Here is a 23098-nt window from a genome sequence, read left to right as displayed (position 1 = left end):
GTCTATTTGTTTTTCAGCTTGAATAGTAAACTGTTAGTGATGCGGATAAAAATTTTAATAAATTTTTAGTCAAGATGTAAAGTTGAATAATTAATAGGAATGTTTCGAGACAGAATTATTTATATTTGTTTTTCAGAGCATTTTTTAAGTTAGATTTTTGTTAGTAGATCCAATTTTGTTTTGAACATGTAATGTCAGAACTTTTAGTTTTTATTTTAATTTAATTAGTTTTAAAGTGTTGATTCGCAATGCATTTGCAACAAGTTTTTTTAAAACAGATAATATATTTATATGTGCGGAAGGTGTACGTGATGTATTACAGGAGAAATCTAATGCAATAGTAGTCTTTTATAAAAGAAATAATTATTATTGATTTAAAGCATTGTCACATAATTTTTATTCTTAGTTATAGTACATTAAAATATTATTCGTAAACACATTACAAAATATTCAAATATCATAGAAATATTAATACTAGAGCAATACATTAATGGAAATGAATATGCTATCTGACATACATATTGTATCGTACACTCTCTCTTGTTCATTATGTTGTAAAAATTGTTCTATTAAAGTAATAAAAGAATGTATAACGATTGTCAAAGTGTATAGACTGGTATTTTACTTCTGAATGATACTAACTATTGAAAAATCTGTTTTATTTATATATAGTTGGCAATTTGATTAGTATTGCTGGTACAAATATTGGATCCGCCAGCGTATCTACCCCCGGTTTTTTTGCTGGTAATATTAAGAGTGCATTAGTATTTATAATTTTGGATAATTTATCACTGGTCACATTATTTCTGCAATAAATTTCTGCATATTTTTTTTTCTTCGACCATAATAAAGTCGCCCACACGTATCGTGGACGTGAATGTAAATGTAAAGGCAATTCTCGTGTTATCTGCAACGTTATAACAATATTATTATAAGCATATTCATTGGAAATCTTTTATTTTTATTTAGCTATATAAAGACAATCTTACCTTAGCCAACACTTTAGTGAACTTCTCATCGGTATTGGAGTGTAGCATTTTAATAAGAGGTAAAAGAAATAAATGCGCGGTGACGAGAACGGATTCTGGTTTACTTGGCAAACATAAGATATACTTCATTTTGCAGTCAAAGCTGCATGATGCAAATGTCGTTGATCTTCCCGGCTTTATGTTAACATTTTCTAAAATATGCATATAATACATCAAATAATATGTATTTTTTTATCAGCATTGATATTACAACAAAAAAATCTAATATAAAGAAAAAAAATACCAAAGTATAATGTTGCTTTAAATTCGTGTTCTAAAATACGATTCAAAAGGTCTTTATCTTTAGAACAGCGAATTATTACAAGTAAATCTGCAGTTTCTAGAGCTGCTGTGATGTTTTGTATTATAATTGCCGAACTGTGAATATATTGTTTATTAGGAATTATTTATAAAATAATAAAAGTATTATAAATATAAACATAAAATATAAATATAACTAAAGTAATTAGACATACATCAAAATATTAATTATAAAAATTATAATAAAGTATATAAAAATATTCAATAAATTTTGTTTTTCTTACTTTTTAGGAAAAATTCCAAAATCCGAAGAATTAAAACCATTTTCTTTTAGTAGATTTGAGATTAAAAATGCCCGATTGCTGTCATATTTTGGTTGTAAAGGTTCTCTATGTTTCTGCAACTTATGTTCAATAGTCAGCACACCAATAGATTTTTCTTTAATAACATCCACTTGTTTCCAGCCACACGCTGTCAGAAGTCCTATTTCCATTGAACCCATACGTACATTAGAACGTACAATTACTTCTTCTTTTTTTATATCGCTACCTGGAAGTCTTTGTAAGATAAAAATAAAAGAATAATTAAAAATACGTTTTGATGAGAAATATAAGCTATGTTGAGAAAGGTGTAAAAAAATATGAACTCTATATACTTAATATTTTGTCTATCTATTATCGAATGTGACGTTGTTTTAATTTCGTTTCCCTTGTCATCATAAGAAATTGCTACATTGTCCTCTGGTATAACCGCAGTTGCTTCTGTATTTGAACGGAAACAATAATTAATTTATCATGATAAGCAAATTAATATAATTGACAAGTACTAATTGTTTTTACCCGAAGGAATAAATTCTCCACTGTTTACCCATTTAGTAGTGACAGGATCAAGTATAATCGAATTGATTTTGCTTGACTGAAAAGGTTTTGTTTTATACTTCTAGTTCATTGCACATAAGCATTAATATTGCAGCTTACCTCATCTGATATCCCTTCCATTTTTCTTATTTTTTCTACTACTACTGCATATCCGCGTTTTGTCGCAACTGAAAATGATGGCACATTACTGTGGCATATTACTGAATCTAATAATTGTCTGTCAAAGGCGTCTTTTATGTCCACAGTTTCAGTCAATACGCTTTCATCTACATTTTCTATTATTCCGTATAACATTGTTGTTAATGCTTCGTCTACAGAAATTATGGGAGGACATGTAATTTGGCTTGTAGATGCATTTATGTCGTGTTTGCCCATCTATATAAAAAAATTTTAATTACATATATAATTTGTTAAATTATTATTTCATTGTTTTGAAAAGTATTTTACTTGTGAATTTTTAGGACTACTTGAATAAGATGATGTAGACATATTTATTTCTTCATCCTCTTTTTGAGAAGAGGATTGTTCGGATATACTGCACGACATCTCGTCTTCTGTCTGGACAAATATAATTTACATATATAATTTGTTAAATAGTTATTTTATTGCTTTAAAAAGTATTTTACTTGTATGTTTTTATCAAATGTTGAAGTAGGCAATGTTGACATTTCTTCTTTTTCTTCTCCTTTTGGAGCAGAGAATTGATCGCTACAACTGCTCGATATTATTTGGTTTTTCCCCTTGACAAACAAGTTTAATTGCACGTTTAATAATATAATTATGTAATTGTTATTACTTTTTATTGTTTTTAATATTAAAAGTATTTGTATACCTCGTATGGATGATTAGACTTGTTACAATTTGGATGAATATTTCGTAACAAATATGCGGCAAGTACCATTGAATCTTTAGTTTTTTTTACAATGTTTGTTATGTCTGATTCGTTGCCAAATGCGAAAAAAATTAATGTATTTTTGTGATATGCATAGTTTAGAGATCTAAGAACAAATTTATATAAAACATATTATTCTATAATGCATTAATAAATTACAGTTTTTACTAAGATAATGATATATATCTTTTATACTAAGAATTTTTTTTATACCAAGAATTATACAAAATAATAGTATTAGTAAATCATTACTCAGAAATACTGGACTCTAGAAGTATTGGAATTGTTGCAAAAAATTTTACGATTGCAGTTTCTGCATCGTTGACTTCATCAATTGCTTCATTTATGCTATCTTTTAATGAGTGTGCACTAAGTACGAGAATGATATCGGTCGGATTTGAATCAGTATAAAAAATTAGTTTTTCCTGTATTATAGAAATTAATTAATTAAAAGATAAAAGAAACATTTAAAATATTTGTCGTTACCTTTAGTTCCTCTATATTTTGTGTGTTTATACAATGTATACTGTCGTGTACTTTTGTCTCATCAAATGTTTGTTGTAACATTTGCCTCAAAGCATTATATAATTGCGTTGTTTCGTCCATACATACTAAATAATTATAATAAAATAGAGTTTAAAATATATGGGTAAATGCCAACTTTACATGAATTAATGTCTAATTATTTTTTGTTTTAATATTTAGCAATAACTGCTTTTTATAATTTTTTATAACAAATAGTCAAATTTTTGAATATATTATTTAATATTGAGATATAAAGTTAATTATTGAATTTTTTTTTTTATTTAATAATAAATTCTAATGCTGTTATCTATTATTCAAATAATAATTTTTAATTTGCTTAGTAGCTAATAGGTAAATGTTTATTATATGTAGTTTAGTATATGTAATACATGTTGCATAACGGTACTTACCACTTATAATTATAATTTTTGTATCAGTATCCATTTCAGTTTTCTGTTGCAAATCACTTGCCATCTTCTAATAAGTATTGCAGAATTTTTATCGTTTAGGACGTGTGTTTGATCCTACCTATCAGACTCGACGACTTGATTTGGAGCTGACAATGAAGTCACGTCGCCGCAAGCTGCTTCACGTCGCTGCTTCGAGAGGGAAATGTTTGTTTTTTTTCTTTTCGAAGTATTTGTTTTGAAATAGAATTTTGATTAGTTTTGCTTTAAACACAAAATATGTTTTAAAGATTTTCACTTGATAACTAATAGATTATTGATACTGTTCAGAGCAAATCTTGTGAAGCATTTGTTATAATTTTTAAAATATAAAAATCTATAAATCTATATCTGAGAAACATATATATATATAATGATTTATACTATTATTAGTATATTTTATACTAATATACTAATAATTTAGTTATACTATTATTAGTATAAATAAAATATTTTAATAACAGAATATGATTATATATAAAATAATTAACAACAGAAATTGTTATAACTGCAATCGATAACGTGTGCGCGACAGTAGATACATCAATTGTAGTTAGTTTCTTCGTTTCTCACAGCGCGTCGCGTAATTCGGAACGCAGAGCGCGAACGAAGTACGTGTCGTGTATGTATTCGTATTAAAACTTTTTATTTTTATTAAATATGTATAAATAATGTGCGAGTTTTCCGGTAGTGCCAATTAAAAACGATGAACGATTGCAGGAACGTATTTTTTACCTCAAATATTTGCTATCAATGATATTTTATTGATTGTTTATTCGCTGGATCGTGAAGCGAAAGAGGTTATATGTCTCATAGTGACATTTCAATTGTGAATACAGATTTTAATACCATAGACATGTAATTCGTCAGAATGAAGTATATCGGATAAAACAAAGTTCTGTCGTGTATATGTTGACTGTTACAAGTTACAACTATCATCGTTTATCTCGTTTGTTTTCCATGTGTGTACGTGTATGGTGTTGAGTCGACCGTTACTATAAAATTTTGCGGGACAAGTATGTGTGCATGTCGCAGCACAAAATGCATTTTATCCTAAGCTTGCGTTTCGCATACCGCAGTATGCAAATTCGCGACGTGAGTTGGCGATTTTCATTAAGCGAAGTACTTGTGCAATTTGATTTTTGTTAATATCGTTTCATCAGTATGATTAAAGGTACGTTCCACTTGGCGATCGCAACGCTTGTGGAATTATTTTATCTTTGTTTTTCATCGAAAGTTAAAGAAAGATAGATAATGTTCACGAGCGTTGCGATCACCAAGTGGAACTCAGCCTAAGTGCGCCAATAAGATCTCCAATATTCATATTTTAATGCTATGAAATTGGTAGTATTGTTAGCTGACGTCGTGCGCGTCTTCTTCCGGCCATTATTATAGTTTTGTATGGGTTTGTGGATTTGGAGCGTAGAATGCAAACGCACTGCGATCCATCGCGTATTTTATCTATTAGAAGTAAATAGTGATCTATCTATCAGAAGGAAATTTCTGTCGGAAGTGCCAATTAAAGTGACGGGCAAGTGTGAGAATATATTATTTACCACGTGTTTTCGCGATTAACAGTGTTTTCGCTGCAGCAAATTAAAACCGATCTCGAGTATTGAAACGTTGTACGTGCGCAGTATGCTTTTTGTTGAATGTAGAGAAACGAATAAAGTTGTTGCGTGTGTTGTGTTGTTGCGTGATACAAAATGTTTTATCTCGTGCTTGCAACGTAAATTCGTATTTTTTGAAAGTGGAATATTGGCTTTTGTTTGGTAAGTACGCGCAAAGTTAAATAATGGCTTTTAATATTCATCAGTTTTGAAGTTTTCTGAACTTATCCGTTATTAGTAGATTTTTGAGGTTTCTCATTTGATAAGGATATAAAAATCAATATGTGACGTGCCTGAACGCGTAAATTTTTGACAGTCTAATTAAGAAATTTTAAAATCTTCTCATTTAAAAATTATTGCAGCCTAGAAATTTTTTTGATAAAGATTTTTAGTATCAAATAATCTTGAAAATTTACTATTAGCAGGTGATACGATTAATTTGAGTCATTCTGTATATTTTATAATTTTTAACAAATAAAATATATATTAATTTTTTTAGGAATGGCTGAAGGCATATGTAGCTAGGTGAGCAAACGACCAGTAGCTTACAACGACACTGGTGAGTAAATTTATTATGTATGCATAATTAACAGCATTAAGAATGCTTTACACTAAATATTGTGTATAAAACACTGATGTCATTCACAATATTTTTGTATTTGTCAATGTTTATTATACAATTTTGCTGAAAGCTCTAATAATTATATTTTTGGCTCTACAAATTACATTTTTACATTGAAAATTTTTTATTTTATACAAGTTACACATGCTTATGTAATTGCTGTTTATTTTATTATGCTTTTATTTATTTTTGTTATTTAATCAACGCATCAAAGCTTTGCATTAAAAAATTATGCTTAAAATTAATTGTAAATGGAGAAATAAGTAATGGAGAAGTAAATATTAATGTTATAGTAAAATATACTCTAACAAAGTCACAATATTTAATATAAAGCAGTATTATCTTAATGCTGTTAAAAAAAAGCAAAAATAAATGCGAAATTTATAAAAAATATTATTTACAAAACTATTAGAAGAAGAAATAATACACAATGTTATATTTGTATTATATCAACGACATCATATTGATTTTAATCATACTTTTAACTTATTACAAAGAAATCTTTTGAGGAAAAAATGAAACTCATTCGTAACGGTTTGGCTTACTTTTATTAGGTATCCCGTAAGTTCATAGTATAATGTTTTTTTTCTTTTATTAAGCTTTATGGTTCTTACACACATAGAACGGAACCGTTCTTCGTTCCGCTTCGCCACGATAGTTTAAAAACGGAAATGCTGAAACTCGTATGTAAAGAGTATTTCCAAGATGTGGACGCGGCTCTGTGTAATGCCGATCGCGTCTGCACGCTGATTTGTCGCTGGTGAAAAGTGGAGCTCGTGCTCGAGCGAAAAGTGAATAATAAATTTTTTTTCTCTCCCGCATCCGTCTAAAATACGGATAACGGAGCGGCGCAGCTGCGATCGTACGTCGCGTGAGCGTGTCGCGTCCAGCTTTCGAAAACCGAGATTGAACTTATGCGTAGAAACGGCGGTCAACGAAGATTTATCTGCCGAAACTGCGAGTCCGGTAATGATGGATTTAACATTGATTTTATTATCTTGCCTTCGCTGATACGCACACATACACACACATTCTCTCTCCCTCTCTCTCTCTCTCTCTCTCTCTCTCTCTCTCTCTCTCTCTCACTCACTCACTCTCACTCTCACTCTCTCTTTCTCTCGTACTCTCTCTTATACTCTCTCTCATACACTTCGTCGCGCATTTTAATTTTTCGCTTCACTTATCTCATTCGCTCTAACATCTTTCGCTTTCCTCGGCATCATCTCGTAGATTCGTTAAAGTCTATTTTTTTCTCGTTAACCCTAAAGCGCTTAAGGTGTATAGATGCGAATCCATGAGACGAGGCTTGCTTCGAGGAATATCTGCAGAGTGTTTTGCTGTTTTTTTTTTTTTTTTAACTTACGCTTACTTTAAATCGATAGTCCGCCTATCCGCGCGCTCGACAAATTCTGTCTTCTTTCTTTTATTTCGATTTTCTGACTTCTCGTAATCTATCTTTGCGTGGATAGCCATAAATCACCTTCGTCGAACGTTCGAATCGGCAGACGATGTTGCATTAACGATTAATTAGACCTCTTACTACAATGTGATCTGTCGCGTGCCGTCAACGAAACGCCCGTTAACGTGAGATCTCGCTTTAACGTTAATAGGACGCAGTCGAACTCACATGCTCGCAATGGATTGATCGAAGCTCCTGATTTACGATATCGGTTTCACACATTCGCTCAGTAATGTAATAGCAATAATTTTCACGTTTTGCCGAAAGATCGAACGCAATGAAAAATACATCGCCGATAACATATTTCGTCGAGTCGTACATTCGGGAGCTTCAATGCTCACGTGCAATAATCGCACGATCGTACGATGCGTTTCTCGCGAATGTCATCAGAGACGCGTTAACGAAGTATCCGCCGTCCCGAGGGTATCGATCGACGACAAATAGTTCCTCATTCGCTTCTAACCCCCCACAGCCGAGAATAAATGCCCGCTCGGACGAAAAAGCGAATCATCCGTGTCTGCAGAGCGCTGTTCTTCGAAAATTCGTATGCTGTTAAGATCGGAAATGTGTCATTGCATTCGAGGACAGGCCATTCGCTCTCAGTGCGACAAAAGCGGTAGAGGGTTAAAATTACAACAATCATATACATTTTCCGCAGAGCTAGTACCATTTACAGTCTTCGACGTTTAGCGTCCGTCTAAAAAATTTCTCGATAACATTTCGTTCTGCCGCTCGTCTTGAAATCGCTTTTCGGTGACCTGTCTCTCCCTCTTTCTCTCTCTTTCTCTCTCTTTCTCTCTTTCTCTCTCTCTCTCTCTCTCTCTCTCTCTCTCCCCTCTCCTCTCTCTTTCTTCCATACACACAGAGCGTAATCGATTTCCGGGATGTCCTCCCGTCTTTACAAAGAATTTTTCGAGACCGTTCGACGGCGCGGCTACACGTTGGATGGATCACGTCGGAATTGGAATCGCGACTGATAGAGATCTATTTCTGGGTCACCGCATTTCACTTCGTCTTTCATCTCCCCGACGACGGCAGCCCGTCGTATCGTTCGTACGCGAACATCGCTCTTGCATATAGCCTACTATCTGGAAAAAACATCTAACTCGTGTTATCTACGCGTAAGAGCACATCGACATACTGTCAGGACGGTCACAAGCATCACTTTCGAAACCAAGTGTTCACACTTCGGAATTCGTACCGCGACTCTCGGGATTCGGCGCGCGTTTCCGCATCGGCCGGGCGCGGATCGAGTCGATCGCCTGTCAATCGGAGATTTTTCAAGCTCCCGGTCCGCGGCCGTGACCGTACCGTGAGCGGTGGCACGCGAGAAATCTAATTTACTTAAACGCACATTGTGAAGAGGAAAAAAGAAAGATTTGCACGATCGCAGTGACGGCTCCGGGAGCTTTAATGCAACGATCGAGGAGCTTGCGAGAAGGTATTTTCGAGATTTTCTCCGTTTTCTATCCCTCCTCCCCGCGACGCGTTCAGACAAAAACCGAGAATAAGGATGTAAGCTCACGGTCGGCAACGTCGAACGGAAAGAAGTGTACACTTAAGGACTACAATAGATTTCGGTACAAAAATTCAATGCTGTTCTACGACGTTAGAATTACGATCTTAGGACGACGTTTCTCAGCCGGGTTTTCGCCGTCTCGCTATCCTCCTCCCCGTTTGAGTTACTTCTCCCTATGCGCGGTGAAGCAAAAGGGCGACGGAGACGGACGCGGAATTGCATTCCTTCTTCCACCCCGCGAGGGGGAGGCCCGCGTTAAGGGAGGCATTGAAAGGAGCGATGGGGAGTTTTAATCGCGGCCGCGTGGCCTCACACGAGCCTGTTTTTAGCCCTTTTCATTTGCGTCGACGTTTGAATGTGGCCTCGCGAGGCGCGGGAAGAAGGAAAAACGGAAACGATATATAAGAAGGTGCCACAACGTCCCCGATCGACCTTTTTTTACCTTAAAATATGTCATTCGACCAACGCTTTGGCGCACGTCAGTCCAACGAACTTCTCTCAGTGTACTGAGCGTGTGTATTGTGTGCGTCTGTGTCCGTGTGTACGTGTGTACGTATGCGTGTGGCTTATTTTCTCTCACTCTCTCATTCCCTTTCGCGCCATGTTTTTTTTTTTTTTTTCTTTCAGTCTTTTTCGCGCTCAGACAGACTCACACGCTAAAGTTTCAGACCATACGCTCGCATTCGAGTCGCGCAGCACGCAGTCGTCCCTCGCGCACTCGCCTCTTCCTGATTATTAATGTCCGACAATATATCTGCATTTATATCCGTTAGTTTCTCTTACGCTAAGCGTTAATTAGTGTTACATCTAGTCGCGTGTGGCCGGCCCGTGCTATCCACGAGCGCGTTCGCGGAAAAACGCGCGCGCTCCTCTTCCCACGCACACCCCGGACGCACCGGCGCGCCTTGGAAAAGCGTGCGCGCCGGTGCTTCGCGCTTCGTTTCCGAAACGGTGGCTTTTTTTTTTTTTGCTGATCTACGACAAGTTGTACGCCCATCGCACTCGAAAACGTCTTTCTTAGTTATCCGGACGATGCGTGAAAATTGTGTCTCAATTTCCACGCGTGATCTCGCGTCACCCGCGAATGTTCGGAATGGAAATCTCAGACGATTTCGTGTTTATGAACATCGTATACATGTGAGCACGCGGCATCCTTTGTCAATAAAATCTCTCTGTCTTCTGATACCGTGCATGATTCCCGAGCCGGTTAGCACAGGCGGCCAGACCCATTCCAATGCGTGTTTTTTTTTACGATCCGAAAAATTACACAGTAACGTTATTTAGTGTTTATTTTTTTCTTGTTTCTTTAGTGTAACACGTACAGCATATCATTAATTAACGTTACGTTATTTATATGCTATGTTACGGTATTTACAATCACATGAATCGTAGATATTCTAACGAATCGTTCGTCTCCTGCCGGTGTCCTCGTGTCGTACGATGTATCTTTCTCTCTTTCTTCCTCTTTCTTTCTCTTTATCTCTCTCTTTCACATTTCCCTGTATCCCTTTAAGACTCTTCCTCAAAAAATTGTTTTAATGAGAACGCACTGAGAACGTACGTACTGTTCGCTTTATATGCGCCTCTCGTTTGTGCGAGCTGAAACTTGTTCAATATTCAACACCCATGTGCAACGTATTTGCGCGCGTACACATATACATATATATATATTTCTGTTCGTTTGTATATATATTTATATATATATATTTATTTATATATATAATATTATAAAAAACAGTATTCCTCTAGTACTTGCGAGAAGAAAGCAAATTCACGGTGGGCGCGGGCGCCCACCGGAAAGCCGTACGCTCGTCCGCTAAATTATACAACCGATCATGCTCAGAGACGGCGCGCCGCGGGCCAAAACCGTCGTGGAGATACGCGAGATATTATCAAAAGATACCTATCGAAAGTATTCCCCTATTGTTAACCGTCTATAAAATGTTTGATAATTTGTGAAAAATATTGTCGAAAAAGAATCAGAAAGGGATTTAATATACATATGAAATTGTTATATAATACGATAATATAGATTTATAAATTTTATATAAAAAAGGTGTTGTATTAACATTTCAATATGAATAATCGCGAGACGATAGGAAATAGTTACAATACGCATTTTGGAGAACTTTCGAGGAGAGAACAAAACTGTTTTTATTATATAAACATTGATTTTCCAAGTAAATTGGTATATAAATTTTCTCTATGTTCCTAAAAGATATTTCAATTTTCTATAAAAACGTGATACTTCCACGAAATCGCGTGACGAGATGCGTAAATGAGTCAGTAGAAAAGGCATCTGTTCTGCGCGGCCCGCGTCGCAGTGAATCAAACTGTGCATGCGCGGACGTATGATATATTTTGATCGGCGTGTGTATACTCAATGCGTTTTAATACCGAAGTTTTCTCTTTCTCTCGCGGATCGTCTCGAGACTCTCGTCGCCTTTGAACGGCTAAATATTAAATAGAGGCAGTGATAATTTCCATCGCGATATCTCGCTTCATTCTCGATCGACTTACTGCGGATAAAAATCATCCGTGTAAAATGAATGGCTTGTGATTTATTACTTCGACTACTTCTTGGAATCTGGCTGTATTGAGAATATCAGAATATCGCGACTGTGGATTTGATATGGTAAAGCGTCGCTTGATATGAATCTTTTCTTCCGATTGAATATTGCCATCGCTGCGTTATTAATGTTAATAACGACATTTTCACCTTCTAATGAGATCACTTCAAGTAATATACGTAAATTCTTTCTTCTTTCTTTGTCACTTTTCAAGCGATTACGGAGCAGACTCGTTGATCGATAAAATAAAGTTAATAATCTAATCGCTTTCGGCGCGTATCGACGAATCGTCTAAGGGACGATGGCCGAGATCGCTCGGTCTCAAGACGATCCTCAATTACGCGGTAGACGTCGAGTATAGACACGCTTGTTATAATCGGTCGCTATCGAATATAATTAATCACATCGCATTTCGAAAATTCATCGAACAAGTTTCAATTCTATTCGAGCGGCGCGGACGAAGTTTTTCTGTTCGTTTTTTTTTTGCCCATTTTCACGACGGTTCTTTTTCTGTGTCCCGTCACTCATCGACGATCCCCTCTGCAACCTTCTCTCTTTTCCCTGTCGCTCTTATTTTTCTTCTATCTATATATTCTCTGTCACATTATCGCCTTCTTGTTCCTGTAATGGACGCTACGAAACCACCCAACGCCCTCGCGACAGGATCTCGGGATCGCGATCGTTCTTAGGGCGTTCCTTTCTTTGAGATTTCGTAACTTTCTACCTTGTTGAGCTAACAAACGGGAAGTACGTGAAACAATTCTGTAGGAGCACAAATATGGAATGTATCAAGAAATCACAGAATTCGCAATTATTGCTTCTTTTTAAGTATATAATTATTCGTTTTTTTTTTCTATTTAAAAGAAAAGTGAATACATTGGAACTCAATAAATGGCTTTCAAATGATGAATGTGTGCGACATTTCTTACCGAAATTTTGAGCTGCACTCATATTCACGGACCACCCGTTCTTCAAGCTCCATCTAATTTATATTTTCGACAACGTCAAAAATTTCATAACTTCCCCAGCACGTATAGCTCTCGCAGCAATTTAACAAGAATTCATATAATTAACTAATTCCTAATTTCTAACGGCCGGATCACTGTCTCGATAATCGAGATGAATCTCTTTAACTCTTACTTTGCGCGCAGGGAGAAAAAACATACTACCTCCGGGATCATTATTTTCTTCTCCGGTCTCTTTTTCCCTCTATTGCTTCACCCTCTATTTTCCGAATCCTCTCACCCTCGCCCTTTTTGTCCCTGATCCTTTGGAAATCGGCTCGCAATGGTCGAGGATCTCTTCTCTCGAGGTAGTCGGGGTCTCGTAGCAGGAGATAATCGATTATATGCGTATACCATTCTCCGGTCTTGCCTGATTATCGTTCCGTGTCAAAGTAAAATGGATCTTTCGAGTGGAGAAACATATGGAGCAGAAAAACGATGACGAATACGCGGGTGCTGTGATTCGCGTACAGTGTCACCACGCCTGCCAGCCACCATATGGTGGGACAGCCGCACGGCGCTGAACTCATGCCTCTCTGTATCGCCGCAGGGTGTTCCCCTAGAAAATTATCGGATATATTTGCATCTAATAAAACAACTATATATATACGATATTTACGTAATAGTGATCTATGTTTAGAAAAAAAAAATTTCAAGCTGTTCCATTTTTATTATTTTAAACTAAGTTTTTCTTTAATTTTATGTAAGTATAAGTCAACTTTTAAAGAACTACACTGACCTATATTTTTTTCGTAAAATAAATATTATCGTATTTATACTCTCTGCGACACGTCTCGAGTGTATTAAAAATTTCTCATATGCAGTTTTACGATCAGTGAAATTATAAATTATAAGTTTATGTTTAGACGAAAAGAAATACGAAGCTCACAATCAGTTTAAATTTTTGTATTTGATTTTTTAAGAACTGAAATACTTGAAATAAAAATAAACTTGAAATAAAAATAAGAATTTTTATTTCAAAATAATGTTCCACTCACCGTTTAGTACATGCAGCTGCACGCTTGCGCTGTCCAGATTACTCGGGCTGCAAGTATAATTACCCGAGTCCTCCCGTTTCGCGTTGTGGATTACGAGGCTGCTCACCGTATCTTGCTCGATCCTCTTCGTCTGAATGTCGATCTTGTTCAACTGATAATTTAGAACGCGATCGCCCTCGTGGTACCAGAAAACGTAGAACGGGCCCTCGAGGGACTGCTTTATCACGCATCGTATCGCGACTGTACTTCCGGTTTTCACGTACATGTCACGGTCCCCCAAGATCTCGATCTTTGGCACTGCAACACGACGGCGTTCGATTACTCGATATTTCCCCCCGTCGCTTCTCGCGGTTTGACGAACAAGCGGTTTATACATTACTCCGCGACTTACCGACGATGTTGAGCTTGATGATGTGACTCTTCTTCGGGTCGGTCGAGATTTGGCACTCGTACTCGCCTTCGTCGCGCGCTTGGACGTATTTCACCTGCAGCGTCCACGTGTCTGCTTCTCCAGAAATCGCTTGGAACCTTTCGTCCGGAATGAACATTGTTCTGTCCACCGAGAGAATATGCGCATCTCTTCTTCTAATCCAGGAGACCTTTAGCCGAAATAAACGATCACCTTACACAACGCGTTAAATCTTTTTCCAGAATACAAAATGTTTTCATAATCCTCCGACAATTGCGCGTTGAAATTTTATTAATTTGCAATGAAACTTCATTGTTGAAGTTGTTACTTAGTTTCCTCTCAGTTATTGTCGCAGAACAGATAATATTTTTAAGTATCCTTAAATATGTCTGAAATTTATTTTCATCAATTGTCGTTCTTGTAATCGCATTAGCTTAATCTCAGAATCGCGAGAATCATTTATTCACAGCTGAGCGAACATCGAGAGTGACAGAAAAAGTTAGTAATGCGTAAAAAGCTCGGCGAGTGTAAAGGATAGAGGCAAGATATAATGAAAAAAAAGAAAGATAAGAAACGGTATATTCGGCTTGTTCTGATTCCGGACGATCAATCTTCGACTCCTGCCGCCCAGTTAATTTATCGTTCATCGACCGGACGGCCATCAAGGAAGGCTCGCGCGCGATCGACGTAAATCTAGATGGTGCGCGACGTTAGGACGAGTGTGTGTTGTCGAAAGAAGGCGAGGTACTAGGTACATTTAATTCGCCGGCCGATAAGGATCGCGGTGGCGGCGACTGCGGGCCCTTGAAGTAACGCGCGGGGATTATACGGGGGTCGCGTGTTACCGGATACTTAGTCGTCGACCGCGTGCCAACAGCGACAGGCGTGCACCCTGCACACCCCGCCGCGCACGCTTGCGTACGCGTCCGACCGGTTCGTTAACGAGAGAGAGAGACGCGGGGACCACCTCCGCGAGGGCTGCGTGTCAATGGGAATTTTATTACACGTCCGACGACACCCGCCTCACGCGAAATTGTCGACACACACGTGCTACGGTTACCGATCTCGCGATGCGGGTTACGGGAGCGAACGGGAAGAGCCGGATAAAACGCGAATCATTAGCCGATTGGTGGCGTTCTATTAGCGTGGTAAATTGATCTGACGACGAGGGACCGCGGGGGAGAGATCGCGGAGGACGATTTAATAGCACGTGACACGTAGGCGGCTTATCTGTCGTCGACAGTTATCCGTCACGACGAAAATAGGATGGGTCTCGCGATAGTGCGGTCGTGAAGCTATATTAGGTATGACATTGCATTATCTGCGCGACTTTTGATAGAAGCAGTTGTGAGCCGTCCAGGATCGACGTTTATTCCGCAGCGGGCCGTTAATGAAAAGAATGATTGATAACGGAAATAACTCGTACTCGCTTTGATGCGCCGATTATAATCCGAGCGCTCGGTATTAATAATAAAATAAAAGCGAAGGTAGACGCAAAAAAAAAGACGTGTCCGCTTGCAAATAAATCTAGTTTGTATGTAGGCGACGAAATGGCATACGGCAAAAATAGGAATAAATCACCTTCCGAATTTGTTGCTCAGTTTATTGTCAGTGCAAATAATTTATCGGAAGGTTTTTTTTTTTTTGTTATTGCCATATCTCAAATAAAGTTCTATTGTTAGTAGGAATTTGCCCATTTACGTGCCTCTGTCAGTCAGGAATTTGGCCATTACGTGTTACCGCGTGACAAATAAGCTCGTTAATAAATCAAACTGTCAATGTATGGAACATGTAAGGCACAGCACGTTCCTAATATCAAAAATATGGCAAAGATAAATTAGGTCTCAATTTGGTGGCACGATGACAGCTGTGCTTGATATGTATGAAGTCATGTTGGCTTTACATAAAGTTCGAAGATAAATGATAACACAAGACAATAAAAATTGCTGTACACGTCACATTGTTGAGATTAATATTTTTCACATTATTCAAAGAAAAATTGCTAGCTGAAGATTTTCATTGTTGACACAGAATAGAAATTGTCGATCGAAGCTATTTAAATTGCGCGATCGATCTAGTTAAAACGAACGGTGAAATTTAATCGAATCTAATTAATTATTACACGTAATATATTTTTGTACCGCTGGCCTTATTGAGCAAACTTTACGGTATATCGATGTGCAATAATTCTGTCTTTTCGTTCGATTAGAATAGCTCCGTGATCGAAATAGCAGCGCTCGGTTTCACCCTATCGTCCTTCTTTTAGGTCGAGATAATTAAGTTATATATTCTCAGATATAACTTACTGATTTGTTACCAAGTTGCCGCACTTTGCACGGTAAATAAGCGTGAGTGCCCAGCTGCGCCGTGATATTCGTTGGAGTGTTCGAGTCGAAGTAAGGCCCCGTGTAAATCCCGTCGAACCTCTTCACCAACGAATGCGATCTCGTACTCACTCCTGGAAAAGGAAACGATTTTCGCAAAAGTGTCTCGCGTGTGCGGCGGCATTTGTTACGTGCAATTGCTGGACGGAGAAATGCGGCGCAATGCGGATGGACGATCCCGAAAATATATTCTTTCGCCGGGGGAGGGGGGGGGGGAAGGGAAACATCGCGAATGCGTGAAACGCGCGTGTTGCATCGGCGATGCATCCTTAAATTATATTCGTATAGCTCGCTTGTATCACTGCCGTCGGCACGTTATGCGGCAAATTAACATGGAGGTAGTGACGTTAGCGTCGCAATGGAATAATAAGGCAAGCCAGAGGTCGAGAAGGGACTATTCCGCATTCGTGCGCCGTATTCGCTCGCGCGCGACCGACGCTATTCAGAATAAATCCTATCGCGGAGCCAAGGTGCCGTGCCCCAGGGAAATGGATACTAATCCCAGGGATTCCGATCCGGGAAATCTAAAGGCGGATCAGTATTCGGCGAGAAAGAGAGAGAGAGAGAGAGAGGGGGGGAGGGAGGGAGAAATGCATGGGCGTTGTTCCAACGACCTTGACGATACCGCATTCGATCTAATATTTGATCGTGAAATCTCGTGCTTACTTACCCGGATTTGCTCAGCTATCACGATCACCGTAATTGAAGAATAGTTTCCAAATATTACGTCTATGTGTGAAGAATTCTATCTTGTAATACGGCGTAAGAATAATTTATGCACGCAGGAGTTAAACTGCGGGATATAGTTTTGCATGTTCTAGCACGTAGCTTATTTTACTTCCGCGTCTTGCTGTGATCCGTTGATTGCATAGGGTTTATTGTGTTACTAATTAGCGGAGTCGTATTTGCGACTGGCGTTATTAATTCCGCGCAGGCGTTTGAATTACGTAAGACGTGAGCATGTGTCGTCGCGCTATCAAGATTCGCCGAAACTTTGACAAACAACAAAGGTGGTGATAATTACGCTTAATTAAGATTGCCAGCGCGATAACCGCGACGTGATAAGGAATAAATATGAAATCACCTGTACACGATACAAACCTCGCTCCGCACGACTCGGCTTATCGCGGCATCGATTGTTCTACTTGTACGCAAGAAAATCACTGCCGGCGCTAATTATTGCTCCAGTCAAGCTAAACGCGGGGCAATAAATCATAAATTAATCTTAACGCACAATCGGTAAGCTAAGGTAAACATCGGCAACAATTTTCTCTCTTTTACTTAATTTCGAGGAAACTTTCGTTTTCTCTTCAAATAAAAATTCGAGGCAAAATTTGAAAATTGTAAAATTAATTCTAAAAGTAAAAATTCTCTTTTCTTTAAATTTATTGTTTACAAAGTTGAAAAAAAACCGTGTTATTATCGTTATACGGACTTTTCACAACAATTCGTCTAGTGCTGAATAGCGATTGATTTTGATCATTAACAGTTGGTTACGATAGAAACGTCCTTCTCTAGTCTAGCAACGGAATCATGTCGTTCCGGAAATGTTGTAGTTGTATCCTCTGTGATTCCGCAACCGACGAATCTATCTACTGACACGTTTCCGTGCGAACGGCATTAGATTGGCAATCAACGCGCGCGCGCCCGTATTGTCAAATGTGCCGGAGAGATACGAGCTTGTGTCGAAATGAGGCTACTACCGGTCCTTCTCTCGACACAGTCGATCCTCTCGGCGCGATCTTGAGGGACGTAAAATCTGCGCAGCTGCGCGCACGCGCCTCTAGTCGCCGCGGTTGTGCCCTTGTCGTCGTCATTTGCCTACCGCGAAAGGGGGCACAAATAGCGTTGTCGTTAAATGCTGCCTATGCCGCCCCAAACGTATTTTTCATCCGCCGGCGTGCGGTGGATCGAATTACATAAAAAATTGCGACAATCCCGCAGGGGTGCGTAATAATCGCATTTATCTCGTGATTAAATCGCGTACGCAAATTGGAAGATAACGCGTTCTAGATATGTATCAATGTAAAATTGCAATGTCACGTTATAATGATCGAAGCAAATTCATTAACAAGCAATGGTAAATGTTTATACATCGCTATGTCGTTGAACATAAATGCGACAACGAGCGGATGCCGGGTGAGTGCATTATTCATGTCGACGTTTTGTAAGTCGGATTGTGTCGCCCCGTCGTAACTCTCGAAGGGTGCGTGGAAATCACGTTCGTCCGGGAGATTCTCGGTAAAAGCTGTAAAGCCGGCGGACGGCGACACGATATTCTCAGTCGTGCATTATTTAAGAGTCTCGAAAAGAAATAAACCGTGTGCGCTATTTCGAAGACGTAAAATGTTATCTGGATTGAGTGGTATATCGCTTTATTGTTTATCAAAATACGATTTTACAGAGCACTTTGGATGTAAAAAATAGCAGAATAAAAAATAAAAGTAGCCCGGGGAATCGCCGTTGAGAAATACGAGCTATTACGAAAATCCGAAAGAGTTCCTTTCCCGCTTCACGCAGCAATAAGTCGCGAAGATGTGTTGCCGATGCACACCTCCCTGCTGTGTAATCGAGCGTGATTGGAACGTGATCGCGCGAAGGGAACGGGGAAAAAGTAAATTTTCCGGAAATAGAAGGCGGATCTAAAATCGTATATTTCCCGAGAGACAAAGCTGCGCGATGTGTAGAGAGAGATTCGAGTTGTGTCCGGGAGGGCCGGTGTTTCCTTTTCCACTTTATCAGAACGACACGTACGCGTGCTAGTGTAGTTTTACGACGTCATCGTGTACTAAACTGCCTCATAAATTCCAGTTTTTGGTCCGCTGAAAGATTATTTCCCGTCGACGTGACGTGATTTTATAATAACGCTCGCTCCCTCAACTGTCCTATATTGAAAATATTTACATGACGTACCCGTATCGCTTTAATCCTTTACTTTATAAGATTAATTTAAAAAGGCAAGAAATTTGCATTTATAACAATCTTTCCTTATTTACATTTAATTTTCTAAAGTATTTTCTTAAGAATAAGACAGAGAGTTCTCATTTTACTCGTTTGCTTTTTGGGAAATGCAATTTTCTGAATAACGCCAGCGACGTCGATAAACGCGCTGAAGCTGTTTCACAAAATATATTTCATGCATCCGTAATTTTTGCGAGTACCTCGTACGCAGTTTCGCCCGTGTGCTACGCGTGTAAGAGTCGCGCGTAGCGTCTCGAGGCAGTAGTTCAGTCCTGAGTTGTAGCAGCCACGTTGATAGCGCGCGTCGAACTTCTCCATTTCCGGAGCGGCCCGCGGTTAATCACCGGTGAAGTATAATCAACGGTTGTACACATACACACACACACACACAGCGGCACGTCTTTACATGTGCGTGCGTATATACGTACATGTAAGTACTTCGGATCGAAAGTGCATAATGTATCGCTGAAGCGATGCCGGAATAATCCGGTCATTACCCAGTCTGAACTGCGAAACTCCTCGCGGTGTAGTAGCTCTCGTAATCGAAAGCAGTTAGCGTACTTTTCAGTTAGTGTGCACGTTAGGGGAAACTACGCCGATCCTTACTTAAGCATATTATCCAAACAACCGGCCACGCAATCCGATTGCATCGACGCGGCAAGTCGATGGACTTTCCGCGCGACCACGAACGCTGACGAGTTCCACGGTGATAATCCGATTTTATCAGCGCTTCAGATTTTCCGCTCGCGCTCCGCTGCTCCCGGAATTGATCACGCCTCGCTAAAGAGACGGGCATGTTGCGAGCGAGGTCGTTCTTTAAACGACTTGTAACATGTCAGACATTGCGTCGCGCGTAGTCGCGCCAATCGGTTAAACGCTTTAGAGCAATCACATAATTTGTCTGTTTGCCTGTTCAACGGAGACAGAAAATTGCCCGCTTGTCAAAACTAATCCCGCGGTTCATTTCTCGCTTACATTCGAGAGGAAAGTTTTTACATTCTTTGCTAAAAAGGAAAGACTATTTTTTTTTAGTTGAAAATAGATTAATTCTTAAAAAAAAAAAAAATAGGAGCAAATTAAATTCGGCGGGGAGTAAAATTAGATGAGGGAATTAAATTCACTGAAAAATACTTGTAAATTAATAGATTGTTTTGCAAGTTATTTAAGGATATTTGTTTCCCTTCTTTTATCGACTTGACGTTTAAAAGAAGAAAGACGCAAAATCGCCGAGTTTCTTTCCGCGACATATCTCGGTAATGGAGCGGTAGAGATTGAGCTATTTTACAAACAGCACATACTCGCGATAACGTAGTTAACGCGTAACATAAACGTAGTCTCGAGAATGACGTCCGTGATGCTCCTGTTTCACGAGCGGGCTTTAAAACACGACCGCATCGCGGTGATGCAGCCGCGCGAGATGAAATCGATAGACACGTCCCTGAACGACGCCACAGCAGAGGAAAAGGGGGTGACGCGAAGCTGTCGTCCGTCTCCCTCCCCTCATCTTCATCCCTCGATGACGGAATCATCGAGACGACACGCTGATCTCGGTAGGGATCCGACAGAGGAGAGGCGGACAAAGAGGAGGAAGTCGTGAGGGAGAAGATGAGGCGGCGAGGGAGACAGGAAAGAGCGAGTGGAGGGAGGCACAATGCTGCGACGCGACAAACAAGGGTGGCGCTAGATACGGTCCTGGACCGGGGACCGGAGGTTGTGTCCCCCCCTGTGTCCTCCGTCCTTTTTCCCTTATCTATCCTCGCATATCCTCGCGTATCCCGAGAACCCCGCTGTTCGCCGGCTCTCGCGGCGAGGAGAAGCGCGCACGCCGTATACGCGTCGTAACGCTCGCCGATGCACGCGGCGCGAAGCTGAGACGTATGCAACGTACTGCTACACCCCAAAATCTCTGATCGATCCATCCGCAGCACAAGTCCCTCACGGAGCCCCGCCTGTCCGCAATCCGTGCGACAGCATCGACAGCTTGATCACAACTTCTACTTATGTATATCGCGAGTCGAGTAAGCCACTTAATACAGCATCCGCCTAGCGGTACATCTTCCTCTGGCGGAGTCCTAACCTGGCCTCTCGAGCCAGATGGCCAGCCGCCATCTGTTTCGCGAATTTGTGTCGCGATCGTTGCAAGAAATAGTGTAATATTGCATGTGTGACAAGTCGAGTTCCCTCTTTTTCTCTCTCTCTCTCTCTCTCTCTCTCTCTTTTTCCCGCGAATAGATGCTTACCGGTAATGCCTAGTAGAATCCAGCACACGAGGCACAGGACGTAGTAGTTGACGTAAGAGGACCTCCTCATGGTGATCACGACGACAAAAACGACGACGACGACGACGACGGCGTAACTGTCCCCGACGACGGGTCCACTGACATCTCATGGAACACCCGCGTGCACCTCCAGTCCCTTTCTCGCTCTCCTTCGGCACGTCCCCTCCTAATAATCTTCCGTCGTTGTTCCGCTCATTCTCCAGCAGCAGTAGCAGAGCCGGTGCTACCAGGAATCGCGCATACTCTCCCGCGTTCGCGCGCCGTTGCAACCCTCTCGTTGCAACTTTCCCGCTGCGACCTACTCGTTGTTGCGTTCTCGTTGCGTGCACCCACCGATAACCCTCTCGCTCTCTTCCCCTCCCTCTACTTTTCTCTCTCTCTCTCTCTCTCTCTCTCGTCTCTTTTTTCCCGACACTATGGTATCACATTATCTTGCCGTATAGAATATATTTGCGCGGATTATCTCACCGAAGGCAAGCAAGGGTGGTTTAACGGAACGAGGCCGAGTTTATATCCAGCGCGTTTCGGGCGGCCTCGCGCGCGGGGTTCACCGTACCCCGTGCACCCGACCGGACCCGCGAAAGGGTACCGATCCCCCTTTGTTACTCCCGAGGAAGACGGCGAAGTGTGTCGCGCGCACCAAGGTCACAAAGCGGTCCACCCGCGTTTCAATCGGTCCTCCGCCTCCCCCCCTCCTCGTCTTCTTTTTTTTTCTTTTTCTACCCTGCGTTTGTACTCCCCGTTGTACGGACACTCGGTACTAGCGCGCGGATCGGTCGGCGGTACTGTGAAACGCGACGCGGGTTTTCCGCACTCGGCTCGTCCGCGGTTCGTCGTCCCGGGCGAAGCTCTGAAACCGCCGGGCCTCCGGTGGCACTGCCCGCGCCCGCCCGGGGATTCCGCGCAGGCGTGCTCTCTCTACTCCGGCGGCGATCAGTCAGCCTCCTCCTTTCTCGAGGCCTTCTGCCTTTTCCGCCGCCGCCGCCGCCGCCGCCGCTGCCGCTGCCGCTGCCGCCGCCGCCGCCGCCGCCGCCGCCGTTGCTGCCTTCCTACCCCCGCATCCCGGCTTTGCGCGCTCCGCTCCGCGCCGCGCAGCTTTCCACTGCACGCTGTACACCCGCTCCAAATTTTTCTTCTCCCTCGCAACGTTCTTCTTGTCTCCTTTGCCTCCTTTGCCTCGTCCTATCTTGTTTCTTTTTCCCTCTCTTCTTTCTTCCTGTCGTTTACCGCTGCTTCCGTCGCTTCTATCGTGT

General features: G+C 40.4%; 2 protein-coding genes across 2 annotated transcripts; both read right to left on the bottom strand.

The window, feature by feature from the left end:
* Nucleotides 1-346: 346 nt before the first annotated feature.
* LOC105678342 (gephyrin-like) lies at nt 347-4162 on the bottom strand. Its single transcript, XM_012377593.2, has 13 exons — nt 3995-4162; nt 3546-3670; nt 3312-3484; nt 3000-3165; nt 2794-2907; nt 2615-2725; nt 2267-2542; nt 2129-2204; nt 1945-2050; nt 1574-1846; nt 1273-1406; nt 990-1180; nt 347-907 (listed from the first exon to the last, which is right to left on the bottom strand). The coding sequence occupies exons 1-13, from the start codon at nt 4056-4058 to the stop codon at nt 659-661; spliced, it is 2058 nt and encodes a 685-aa protein (XP_012233016.2). The 5' UTR covers nt 4059-4162; the 3' UTR covers nt 347-658.
* A 2629-nt stretch (nt 4163-6791) lies between these two features.
* On the bottom strand, nt 6792-22752 carry LOC105678228 (neurotrimin). The gene is made up of 5 exons (XM_012377384.2): nt 21807-22752; nt 16528-16679; nt 14204-14411; nt 13813-14109; nt 6792-13373 (listed from the first exon to the last, which is right to left on the bottom strand). The coding sequence occupies exons 1-5, from the start codon at nt 21874-21876 to the stop codon at nt 13189-13191; spliced, it is 912 nt and encodes a 303-aa protein (XP_012232807.1). The 5' UTR covers nt 21877-22752; the 3' UTR covers nt 6792-13188.
* Between the last annotated feature and the right edge of the window lie 346 nt (nt 22753-23098).

Source organism: Linepithema humile, chromosome 6, assembly GCF_040581485.1.
Source record: "Linepithema humile isolate Giens D197 chromosome 6, Lhum_UNIL_v1.0, whole genome shotgun sequence".
NCBI lineage: Eukaryota > Metazoa > Arthropoda > Insecta > Hymenoptera > Formicidae > Linepithema > Linepithema humile.
This window is presented reverse-complemented; position numbering and strand designations above follow the sequence as displayed.